At 34.3% G+C, this 13387-nt stretch overlaps 3 protein-coding genes across 6 annotated transcripts in view; 1 reads left to right on the top strand and 2 right to left on the bottom strand.

Moving 5' to 3' along the window:
* Positions 1-13387, top strand: part of LOC127290941 (zinc finger protein rotund-like) — a 403126-nt gene that overhangs the window by 236540 nt on the left and 153199 nt on the right. The gene's annotated exons all lie outside the window — the stretch shown is intronic.
* On the bottom strand, positions 189-683 carry LOC127290944 (DNA ligase 1-like). Its single transcript, XM_051319792.1, has one exon. The coding sequence runs from the start codon at positions 594-596 to the stop codon at positions 360-362; it is 237 nt and encodes a 78-aa protein (XP_051175749.1). The 5' UTR covers positions 597-683; the 3' UTR covers positions 189-359.
* On the bottom strand, positions 643-978 carry LOC127290945 (DNA ligase 1-like). Its single transcript, XM_051319793.1, has one exon. It carries the CDS (start codon positions 880-882, stop codon positions 703-705), a length of 180 nt encoding a protein of 59 aa, XP_051175750.1. The 5' UTR covers positions 883-978; the 3' UTR covers positions 643-702.

Here is a 13387-nt window from a genome sequence, read left to right as displayed (position 1 = left end):
ATATATATATATATATATATATATATGATTGTCGTTGATTTTTTTTTGAATTTTTATTTAATGTTTAGTTGGGGTTTTTTTAAAATAATTATCTCCTTCTCCTTTATCTTCTTTTCCATCTCCTCCTCCTCCTCCAACTCCGTCTCCTTTATCTCCTTCTTCTCCTTCATCTCCTTCAACATCTTCTGTTCCTCCATCTCCTTCCCCACCTCCTCAATTACCTTCTCCTTCATCTCCTTCAACATCTCCTTTTCCTCCATCTCCATCCCCACCTCTTCAATTTCCTTCTCCTTCATCTCCTTCAACATCTCCTTTTTCTCCACCTCCATCCCCTTCATCTCCTTCATCACACTATGCTCCTATTCCATCTCCTCCATCTTCTTTTCTATCTCCTTCATCTCCTCCCTCTCCTTTATCTCCTTTTCATTCTTCTCCTTCATCTCCCTTTGCTCCTTTTCCATCTCTTTCATCTCCTCCCTCTCCTTTTCCACCTTCTTCTGCTGTATCTCCTTCTCTTTCATCTCCTTTTCTATCTCCTTCATCTCCTTTTCCTTCTTCTCCTTCATCTCCCTATGCTCCTTTTCCATCTCCTCCATCTTCTTTTCTATCTCCTAATCTCCTCCCTTCGCTTCTTTTCCATCTCCTTCATTTCCTTCATCTCCTTCATTTCCCTTTGCTCCTTTTCCATCTCCTCATTTTCTTTTATATCTCCTTCATCTCTTCCCTCTCCTTTTCCACCTTCTCCTGCTCTATCTCCTTCTCTTTCATCTCCTTTTCTATCTCCTTCATCTCCATTTCCTTCTTCTCCTTCATCTCCCTTTGTTCCTTTTCCAACTCCTTCATCTCCTTCATCTCCCTTTGCTCCTTTTCCATCTCCTTCATCTTCTTTTATATCTTTTTCATCTCGTCCCTCTCCTTTTCCACCTTCTCCTGCTCTATCTCCTTCTCTTTCATCTCCTTTTCTATCTCCTTCATCTCATTTTCCTTCTTCTCCTTCATCTCCCTTTGTTCCTTTTCCATCTCCTTCATCTCCCTTTGCTTCTTTTCTATCTCCTTCATTTTCTTTTATATCTCCTTCATCTCCTCCCTCTCCTTTTCCACCTTCTCCTGCTCTATCTCCTTCTCTTTCATCTCCTTCATCTCCCTTTGCTCCTTTTTCATCTCCTTTATCTTCTTTTATATCTCTTTCATCTCCTCCCTCTCCTTTTCCACCTTCTCCTTCTCTTTCATCTCCTTTTCTATCTCCTTCATCTCCTTTTCCTTCTTCTCCTTCATCTCCCTTTTTTTCTTTTTCCATCTCCTTCATCTCCCTTTGCTCCTTTTCCATCTCCTTCATCTCCTCCCTCTCCTTTTCCACCGTCTCCTTTTCTTTCATCTCCTTTTCTATCTCCTTTATCTCCTCCCTCTTCTTTTCCACCTTCTCCTGCTCTATCTCCTTCTCTTTCATCTCCTTTTTCTCCTTCTCCTTCATCTTCTTTTCCTCCATCTCCTTTTTCTTCTTTTCATCTATCTCCACCTTCTCTATCTCCTTTTCCTCCTACGCTATCTCCTCAATCTCCTTCGTCATTTTATTTTTCATTAACTTCTCCTTTTCGTCCTTCTCCTCCATCTTCTTTATCTTTTGTTCCTCCTTCTCATCCCTCTCCTACTCCTTCATCTTCTTCTCTATCTCTTTCTTCTAAATCTCCTCCTTGTTCTTCTTCTCTAGCTCCTTTTCCTCCTTTTCCTTCGTCCTTCTTCTCCTCTACCATATTTCTTTATCTTCTAACACAATAAATATCAGATAAATTCTCGTCCATATTCCTCTCTAATTTGCTACAATTTTCTTCAAATCAAAAATATTTCTGTCACAAAATAATACCTAAAAAAACAAACAAAAAAAAAAAAAAAAAACTTTTAACAACTTTTTTTCATCCTAATTCTCGCAAACTTCCTCAAATATCTCATTTCAACATGTTTTTTTTTACCACTCCTTTTTTTTTCCTATTGTATATGTTTCTTTACGATCGGTAGTTAAAAATCAAAAGAGAAAGAGAGAGAGAGAGAGAGAGAGATGAAAGAGCAAAGTGGTTATATATCCTTTGGCGCGCAAAAGATCGCTGACCCAAATGAAAAGCGACGGGAAAATGTGTGGCACACAAGAAGTGTGTTTTCAGGGGTAGTATTATAGCAAAAGAAGGAGGAAGGCGTCTCTGACCCAGACTACTTTTTATCCACCGGATCTTTTTCCCCGGGAGTTTCCTATTTTTCTCTCTCACCCCCTCCCCCCCCCCCTTTTTTTTTTCTTTACCACCCACATATATAGTCATATAAAAATCGTTCTCTTTCTCTCTTCGTCCAGGGTCTGGTGTGTCTGCAGACAATTCGCAGTAAAATTTTTACGGTCCCGCCGCCTGCAATGCCCCTCTATATATATATATATATATAGAGAGAGAGTGAGAGAGAGAGAAAAGTCGTTGCACACAGCATCTAAAATCTCTAGTCGAGCGCCAGACGTAGAGGATGGTTTTTTCGTCTCGTGTGTATATATATGTATATGTGTACGCGACCTGGTCGCGAAAAACCCATAAACCTATACACAATTCTCCTTTTTCTTTTTCTCCTCTCTTTTTTTTTTTCCTACCTCCGCAATCTCCATCATCAAAATACTGTGTACCACCCTAAGTTTCAAACCCCCTTTTGCATCGTTTCACCAAGAGCGTGTTACTGCTTCAATCCTCCCTCCCTCCCTCCCTTCCGCGCATATAACCTTCCCAGACAGCTATAAACGAGGAAAATGCATTTCCCATCTCTCGACATTTATTTAATTTTACTTATATATATATATATATATATATATATATATATATATATATACGAGCGTATATACACACGCACGCGGTAGCTGGCCACTTTAATTGCTCGTTTCTCCAGACGGGAAAACTATAAAGAGCGTATATAACGCTGTTGGGAATGCTTCGTTAGATATTGCCGTCTAGATATCTGTATATATATATATATATATATGTATGAAATGCGAGAGATAATGCCGATCTGTTATAAATATATATATATACTAGGGGGGCTTCGCCCCCCTGCGCGCTTCGCGCGCCAACCCCCTATTTTTTATTGGTTTTGTAAATGTTTGTTTCTTTGTCTTTTTGCACCAAATTTTCGCCTAAATTTTGAGGTTATGTTTGTTTCTTGGTCGTTTCCCGACAAAATAACTTAACCTTAAAATTTATATCAATTTCGGCGGAAAATCCACCTCTTCTTCAACGTAAGGAAGGAGGGGGGGCTTGCGTCTATATTCACAGTCTTGAAACGAACATAACCTTTAAATTCAGGTCATTTTTGGCAGGAAATCTACCTTCACTTGCTATATTTAGAGGCTTGAAACGAACATAACTTCAAAATTTAGGTGATTTTTGGTGGGAAATACGGAGAGAGGGTAAGGGAGGGGGGAGGACTTGCGGCCCTATTCAAAGTCTTGTAACGAACGTAACCTTAAAATTTAGGTCATTTTTTGCGCGGAAGGGGGAGGAGAGGGGGGGACTTGCAGCTATATTCAGATGGGTCATTCCATATCAAATGTAACCAAATATTGTACTATCCATGTAAAAAAACATGGGTTGCCTCACCCTTACCTAACCTTGTCAAAAACATGTGTTGGGTACACTTGACACGGAATGACCCATCCTTGTCAACATTTCTGAAACAGCGGCGGCGGCGAAATCTTTTTATAATATGGGTCATTCTACATGAAGTGTAACCAACCCATGTTTTTGATATGGTTAGTAGTTTTTGGCGGAGGAGGGGAAATGAGAGGAGGGAGGGGGGACTTGGGCTATATTTAGAGCCTCGAAACGAACATAACCTCAAAATTTAGGTCATTTCTGGCGGGGGAGGGGAAAGGAGGGGGGATATCCCCCCTCCTAGGTCAAAATTTGCTGAAACAGCGGCGGCGGCGGCGGCGAAATCTTTTTATAATATAGTAATGATATATGGAAGATTTTGATATGGATCGACATTGTTTTTTTTCATGGGTGTCCCATTTTAATCTATCAGTCGAAATAACTTTTAATCAGTTGATTTTACAAAAAAATGTTTTAGACAAATGTTATTGTGCTCACAGGTGGACATCCAGTGGTAAACTTGAATTTGACCTAAATGACCTAATTTAGGTCATTTCAAGGTCACCTCACTTTTTTTTTTAAATGGAACCACCTACTTTTTATGCCGGTAATCGATAAAGCAGGAAATTCCATGTCGAAATCGTTGATGCACTTTTTTCCATAGATCGACCTATTTAGGACAAATAGGTCATTTAATTATTATTGTATTTGGGGAAATAATTTTAAACTAATTCATTTTACAAAGACATGTTTCAGTCAAAAGTTGTTGTGCTTAAAGGGGAATATTCAGTGATGACCCTAAATTTGCCCTAAATGACCTGAATTAGGTCATTTTAATTTCAACTCATTTTTTTTAATGGAACCATCTACTTTTCATGTTACAAATCGAAAGAGCAGGAAATTCCACGTTGAAATTGTCCAAGTACTTTTTTCGACAGGTCGACCTATTCAGGTCAAATAGGTCATAATAAATTTCACCTACAAGGCCTTGGTGTATGTCAAATAATTTTTCATGAAGAAAGATCAAGTTTTTATGCAAGAAATCGTCAGGACAAGAATTTTTATGTAAAAAACACTAGACCGAACTAAGACCTTGTATAGGTGAAATTGATTATGACCTATTTGACCTGGATAGGTCGACCCATCAAAAAAAGTACTTGGACAATTTCAACGTGGAATTTCCTGCTCTTCCGATTTGTAACATGAAAAGTAGATGGTTCCATTAAAAAAAAAATGAGTTGAAATTGAAATGACCTAATTCAGGTCATTTAGGGCAAATTTAGGGTCATCACTGAATATTCCCCTTTAAGCACAACAACTATTGACTGAAACATGTCTTTGTAAAATGAATTAGTTTAAAATTATTTCCCCAAATACAACAATAATTAAATGACCTATTTGTCCTAAATAGGTCGATCTATCGAAAAAAAGTGCATCAACGATTTCGACGTGGAATTTCCTGCTTTATCGATATTTGGCATAAAAAGTAGGTGGTTCAATTTAAAAAAAAAAGTGAGTTGACCTTGAAATGACCTAAATTAGGTCATTTAGGTCAAATTCAAGTTTACCACTGAATGTCCCCCTGTTAGCACAATAACTTTTGTCTAAAACATTTTTTTGTAAAATCAACTGATTAAAAGTTATTTCGCCTGATAGATTAAAATGGGACACCCTGTATACTATAATAATCGCAGTTATTAGGGAAAGAATATTACAAATTCTAAAATCGCTTTATAAAATTAACATGGATTCAGATAATCCAAAAGTAAAATATATCATTGGAAATGTATAAACACAAGCTTTAAGCGCGCATGTAAACATAAAATTTGTAAATTAAAATCCCTAGGCTATAGGGAATTCAAAGAAAAAGGACGTTTTTATAGGGTTTTTTTTTTTTTTTTGACGAATCCAAAAAAATATTTAAACTGAATTTTTTTAAAAATAAACTATCACATTTTATTCTTTGAAGGCTTCAGAAGAAAATAAGAGTATAGTTAGACTGAAAAATATTGGTTTTTGTAGATTTTACAGTGAATTTCCGAAAAACTGTTTTTTTGGCTTGTTACAAACATGCAAAGTTTGAAGGCTTCGAAACATGGTTTAATATTATTTTATGATATTCAAAATCATGTTGAGATAGAAACAGAAAAGAAACAAGAATTTTGCTACAGATGTTGGAAAGATTCTGACACTGTATTATTATTATTATTATTATTATTATTATTATTATTATTATTATTATTTAAATAATTAATAACATTTGAAGAAATGATGATAAATCGTCAATTCTTCTTTTTATTTGGAAGATCATTTAATTTTGTGTCAAAAAAAGAAATATTAAGTATTACCAAGAATCAAAAATTATAATTATAAAATGTTATTTAGAAAAAGACTGAAAAATACCGCATGCTATGCCTCCTCCAACTTATTGTTGTGTCGTGGCAGGGTGCTGAAACATCGATTTTTTAATAATTATTTGTTAATAATAATTTAAATTTGTTAAAAATATTATTTACACTGAGTTTTATTTAACACAGAATTAGATGATGATCTTCCAAATAATAAAAAAAGAATTGACGATTGAATGGCTCGTTGAATGCAGATTTTGATAAGCATATTCTATAATGGTGTTTTTTTTAAAAAAATTACTCTAAGTTTTATTTATTCGTAAAATATTTCATTTTTTTTTTTTAATTAACTTTTGTTATAGTTAATTAATATCTCGAAAACAAAAAATAATGCCATCTCAAAAAATTTAACCATCGATTTATTATATTATAATGACTTAAACAATATTTATGATTTTTTTTTTTTTTTTTTTTTTTTTTTTTTGCGCTTCTAAATGAGGGAGAATATGTTTAAAAGTTATAAACAAATTTTATTTTTTAAACAAATTGTTTAAAAATTAATATCTTTTTTTAAAAAAAAAAAAAAATTTTCTAAAAGTAGTACTGAACCAGTACTACTACCAGTACCGGGAAAAATTCCCCGGAAACTGCCCCCTGGAGGTTCTATCAGAATTCCGCCGTAATTTCCAACGTAATTCCGTCGGAATTCCATCGGAGTTTCAAAGAATTTCCAATGGGATTCCGATGGAGTTCCAATGGAATTAGGACTCTAAAAATTTTTGAAAAAAATTAATCTGAATTCCAAAGAATTTACGTTGGGATTCCAACGGAGTTCCGACGGAATTAGGATTGTAAAAATTTTTGAAAAAAAAATCAATCGGAATTCCGTCGGAATCACGTTGGAAATTCTTTGGAACTCCGATAGAATTCCAATGGAATTACGATGGGATTCCGACGGAGTTCCGACGGAATTAGGACTGTAAAAATTTTTGAAAAAAATTAATCGGAATTCCGTCAGAATTCCGCCGTAACTTCCAATACTGGTGCCAATTCTGGTAGCCAATACTATATGGTAAAATGTTATCATCCCAAAGTTACGCAAACTCTGGCGCCAATATTGGCTGCCAGTAGTGCGCCAGTATTTGTCAGTACTGCGCCAGTATTGGCGGCATTAGTAAATTTTTAATTGGAATAAAATGCCTCATATAACAATTAATTTTTTCTCCGTGAATGATACAAAAATTAAAAAAATTATATTTATATTGTTCAAAACTTGTCCACAATATAGGACATGCTTTTCAACACACACACAAACACACAAACACAACACGATGCATAATTAGATGATGGGCGTGTTTTTTTTCAAAAACCCCCTCAAAAAAAACAGATTTCTGACATATTTTCCAACTATATATATATACATATATATACATTGCAACTTGACACATAATTCGGCATCGAATTTCCGTTCCCTCCTTCCAATGGGTTTAAAAACACAAACTTTGGAAATTGATGATTGACATCATCATCATCATCATCATCATTATGATCCTCATTTATTTTTGTCGCACAGCATTTGCTCGGGTATTTTTCTAATTCCAATCGAAATTTTTTTTTTTTTTTTTTTTTTTTTTTTTTTAAATTACAAAATGGCAAAATATTAAAATTGAAAATTGTATTTTATAAAATTTAGAATATTAAAAATGATTTTATTTTTCAATTTTCTCTTTTTAATTAAATATAAGGGGTCATTCATTAATTACATAAGGGTCCTTAGGGGGATGGGAGGTTTATAAAATCTCTACATGGTCTTACGTCGGGGGGTGGGGGCGGAGGGTAGATGCTACTCTTACCTAAGGTTTTTTCCCATTTGTATATAGTTGTAATTAATTTTTTAATTATCCATTAATATTTTTAAAAAACTTACGTAACAAGGTGAAAGAGGTAGGGGGGGGGGTCCGAAAAATCTTATGTATCCTTACATGAAGGTAGGGGGGGGGGGTGTCTTTTAAAATTAGCCAAAATCATCATCCTTACGTAATTAATGAATAGTCCCCTTAATATTAAGCAATAAAATAAAAATTTAAGAAATAACAATTTTCAAAAAATTTTTTTTAATGGTAAAAAAAAAAAATTTGAATTATTAAAAATTTTCAAAAATATTAAAAAAAAAAAAAAAAAAAATTAAAATTGTTTCCTAAAAGTTCCTTCTCTTCACCTCTTTCCCACACGAAGAGAAGAGTATAGTATATATATATATATATATATATATATATATATATATATATATATATATATATATATATATATATATAAATATAGGGACAAACTAAACTCATTTCTCTTGGCTGTCAAATGAGAGGAAAACAGGGTCGAAATTTTTACGTGACACATATGTGTATATGTGTGTGTGTGTGTGGTGCTCTTCAACAGATGTCAAAGTTAAAAAGTATCTTAAAGAACAAGCAGCATCGTTTACAGTGTTATTTTCTCTTTCTTCATCAACACCCTTGAACTGTGTCTGTCTGTCTGTCTGTCCGTCCGTCTTTATTTTTTTTCTCTCTCACGAATTTTTAAGGGGTGGAAACACGTGTTTTTTATTCTCGTGTGACTTTTAGAAGGGCGAGAGAGAGAGAGAGAGAGAGAGAGAGAGAGAGAGAGAGAGAGAGAGAGAGAGAGAGAGAGAGAGAGAGAGAGAGAGAGAGAGAGAGAGAGAGAATGCTGCCAAGGGTGGTAAACGTCCAAAAAATAAGAGAGAGAATTCAACAGTTGGCCCCGAATTCTGAGTTCAGATCTAGACTGATAACCTCAAGGACACACGATTTACTTGACTTTTTTTTTTTTGGGGGGGGGGGGTGAAATTTGAACTTTAAAAGAGTTTGTAAAAATTTATCAATTCTAATTTTTGGAAATTCGAACTTTTTTGTTTATTTAATTAATAATTTATTTAATATAATAATAATAATAATAATAATAATAATAATAATAATTATTATTATTATTATTATTATTATTATTATTATTATTATTATTATATTATTTTATGTAATAATAATAATAATAATATTAAAATTTAAAAAATTCAAATATTAAAAATTTTGGACATTTTTGGAATTTAAATTTACAATTCGAATTTTTGAATTTTTAAGTTTTTTTTTTGAAATTTCAATTTTTGATAATTTTAATTTCATGAAAATTTAACTTTTGACAATTTTAATTTTTTTTTTTTTTGAAATTTAACCCATAAACCATATGGAAAAAAAAATGATTTACTATATGAAACAGCGAAAGGTTTCACTAGAATAGCGATTAATTTAATTGAAACAAGTAAAACTTTTGCTACTATATATATATATATATATATATATATATATATATATATATACATATATATAGAAAAACTTTTCGCTTTTCTATAGGTAAATTTTATTTTCATTGCAGATTAAAATTTTTTTTTTTTTTTAAATTTAGAGTTTAGAAAATTCTAACTTTTGCAAAAATCCAAACATTTAATAATATGAACTTTTTTTTTATGCCCAAAAATATATATAGGTATATATATATGTATATATATATATATATATATAGGTATATAATAGGTATAGTGAAATACTCACGAAGAAAATTTGTGAGACGGTCAAGAAAATTCAATATTTCCCAAAAGGGCGTTGGGGGGGGGGAGGGTTACAATTCCTCTCCTTGCCAACGCTCCTACATACCTAAAAAAAAAAAAAAAAAAAAAAAAAAAATTAGGTTATTGGAAGACTATTTTTCGAGAACAAGGTTAAGGTACAATTAGGACAAGGTTAAGAAGAACCCACCCATATAAAAAAATAAATTAAATCCTTCTTAGACTGAGAAAAAATAATGCGTTCTGATGAGGGGGGGGGGAGGGTGGAAGAATCAAATTTAAAAGATCCATTTTTTTTTCAAAAAACAAAAGAAAACTTTATGTTGAACTATCCCCATAATATTTGGGGTAATATTGTAGTTATTAAAGCTCAATATTGTCTCATATAATATTTTTTGGCAACATTGCATATATATTTTCAGCGTTAAACTTGTTTCATTATATTTGGGGCAATATTGTATATATGTAATTAGTTCAATATTACCCCATAATATTTGAATCAGTATTGTATTATTGTTATTAAAGCTCAATATTGTCTCATAATATTTTTGGGGTAATATTATATATTGTTAGAGTTAAACTTACCCCAACAATATTTGGGGCAATATATCGTATAGTTATATTAGTTCTATACATATTACCCCATATTATTTTGTTTAATATTCTCTAATTGTTGGTACAATATTACCCCATAATATTTAGTTTAATATTCTATAGTTTTTAGTTCAATATTACCCCTTAATATGTAGGGCAATATTGTATTATTAGGGTTAAACTTGCCCCACAATATTTGGGGTATTATTGTATATGTATATATTGTTAGCGTTAAACTTGACCCACAATATTTGGGGTAATATTGTATATTAGGTTATTAGTTCAATATTACCCCATAATATTTAGTTTAATATTCTACAGTTTTTAGTTCAATATTACCCCTTAATATGTAGGGCAATATTGTATTATTGGGGTTAAACTTGACCCACAATATTTGGGGTAATATTGTATATTAGGTTATTAGTTCAATATTACCCCATAATATTTGGATAAATATTGTATATATTTTTGTAATTTTAATATTACCCCATAATATATATTTGGGGCCAATGTTGTATAGTTTATTGTTAGTTCAATATTACCCCATAATATATATTTGTGGCCAATGTTCTATAGTTTATTGTTAGTTCAATATTACCCCATAATATATTTGGGGCCAATGTTCTATATAGTTGTTAGTTGAATATTACCCCATTGAATTATACAAAGACAATATTGTATCGTTAGATTTAAACACTATTCCCCCTCAATAATTTTTTTGGGGCAATATTGTACACTTGATAAGTTCAATATTACCCCATAATTATGATTTTTTAATTATATCAACTCATCAAGACAAAAAATGTGGTCATTATTGCCCCCCGCTTAAAATTGTTGGGGAAATATATATATAGTATAATGTAATATAATATATTTAGGGGGGGGGCAGAGTGAAATATATATATATATATATATAAGGGTGATCTAGTGGTAGTGGTAGTTCGGGACGATAGTTGAGAGAGCACCCGATAGCAAAAGAACGCCGCCGACGCCCGGCGTATAGTCCGTATATACCGAGTGGTTTGATGGGGTGGTCATAGGGGGTCGGGGGAGGGGGGGGCTAGCTAGGTAGGTAGGTAGGTGAGCGACTGAGGTAAAGGTGGGTGTATAGAGGAGGTTGGAAAAAAAAATCAAAAAGACCTTTTTTTTTCTCTTTCCCGTTCCCTCTACCTCCCCCTCTTTTTGCCCCACCCCACCCCTTCTCCTGTTTTTTCTCCTTCCTTCATTTTTTTTCCTTTTTGCTCCTTCCCCCCCCTATCTCTCTATCTCTATTTTTTCTCTATCTTTCTCACTTCTACTTTCTCTCTTCTTTGTCTCTTTTTCTCTATTTCCCCCCTTTTTCTTTCCGACCCCCCCCCTCTTTTTTTCTCTCTCTCTCTTTCTCTCCATTCATTTCTCTTCTTTTCTCTTTCTCTCCTCTCTTTCTTTCTCTCTAAATTTATCTTCTCTTCCCTCGCCTCTCTTTCATTTTCTTCCCCCCCTCTCCCCCTTGCCCCCCTCTCTGAGGGGGGAATTCACTCTAGAAGAACCCTTGGTACCAGAGAGAGAGAGAGAGAGAGAGAGAGAGAGAGAGAGAGAGAGAGAGAGAGAGAGAGAGAGAGAAGTGTATGAATCAAGGAAGGGGTGATGAGGGAAACGTGGTATTTTTTCGGGGGGTGGGGCACCGAATACAACCCCCCCCCCTCCTTTTTCATGTCGGCGTCAGAGGGGTATAAAAAATGCAAGAGAGCCGAGAAAATGGGAGTAAAAAAAAAATAAAAGAAAAAAAATCCTATATATATATACGAGAGAGAGCCTAGGAAAAGAAACGAGGAGTATGGTGGAGACCAGAGGGGTTAAGCGAAGGAAAGGGGGTGGGGTGTGTACCCCCATACACCCCAAGTTATCCAAAAGGGTGAGGTGGGGTGGGGGGGGGGGGTAACATGGTGCACATGCGTGACCGTCCGTTCGCGTATATACACTATATACTCTCTGTGTGAGGCGACGTGTATTGATCAGCCGAAGAGCGCCACGACGCCGGGCGTCCTTTCTGCGAGCCTTGCTTTTTTCGGCGCCGAGAGCGCTCTTTGTGGGTGGGAAAGGGGGGCTGTCAGGGGGTGGGGTGGGGTTTGAACTACTCGAGAGAAAAAGAGAGAGAGAGAGAGAGAAAGAGAAGTTGGGTGACTAAAAATTTATATAGAAAAATCCATTGGAGAAATAAATATTGATGCGTAGATTTTATTTTGGACTCACCCCCTGTTTGGGTGGGGGGGGGTGTAGAGTGATTTTTCAAGGGGCAGAGGAAGGGAGAAAAAAAAATTCTCAATGATTGCCGAAGATAAAAAATTAGTGCGTAAATTTAAATTTAACATTCCTAGTTCTTGCCGATGGGGTGGGGTAAATAGGTACATTGAAGAGGAGGGGGGGCAGAAAGAAGAAAGATTTTTAAAAAGCGAGAAAGAAAATTCTTTTTTATATTAGGGAGGATAAAAGAATAAAAACCATACTAACATTGGTACGTAGAATTCTATTTTCATTTATCCAGTACTCGAGGGGGGGTGGGGTGGGGTAAGTAGGTAAATTTTCTGGGGACAAAGCGTAAAAATACTTTCTATGTTAGAGAAAAATATAACAAAAACCCAATAACATGCGTTGTGTACATTTTATTTTTTTCACCCCCTAGTAATTAGAGTGGGGTAAGTAGGTAAATAGGAGGCGGGGGGGGGGTCAGAAAGAAGAAAAAGCTTTGGGGTATCGAGAAAAAAAAATTATTTCTATTGAGAAGAAAAAAGAATAACTTCATTTCACTGCAGCGTAGATTTTATTTTGAATCACCCAGTACCCCGGGGGTGGGGAGGGGTGTAAGTATGTAATTTTTCGGGGAGAGAGCGAAAAAATAGTTTCGATTTTAGAGAAAGATAAAACAAAAATTCAATAACATTGGTGAGTAAATTTTTTTATTTCATCCCCAGTTTTTTTTTTGGGGGGGGGGGGTAAACTTAATACACCCCTAGGTGGGGTAATTTGGCAAATTTTCAGACGAGGGGGGGGGGTAAAATTTATTAGATTGAAAAAGACAAAAAAAATAACACACCTTTATTTACTATTAAGTATATTTTTTATTTTGATGTCCTTTGGGGGGGGGGTAAGTAGACTAATTTACCGGGGGGGCAGAGAAAAAAATTTCAAAATTAAGAGTGGGGGAACACACAAAAAAACTT

The sequence above is a fragment of the Leptopilina boulardi genome, unplaced genomic scaffold (assembly GCF_019393585.1).
Source record: "Leptopilina boulardi isolate dan_hultmark-lab unplaced genomic scaffold, ZJU_Lbou_2.1 LbouV2_97, whole genome shotgun sequence".
In the NCBI taxonomy this organism is placed as follows: domain Eukaryota; kingdom Metazoa; phylum Arthropoda; class Insecta; order Hymenoptera; family Figitidae; genus Leptopilina; species Leptopilina boulardi.
Note: the sequence above shows the minus strand (reverse complement) of the source record. Positions and strands in the feature narration are given on the sequence as shown.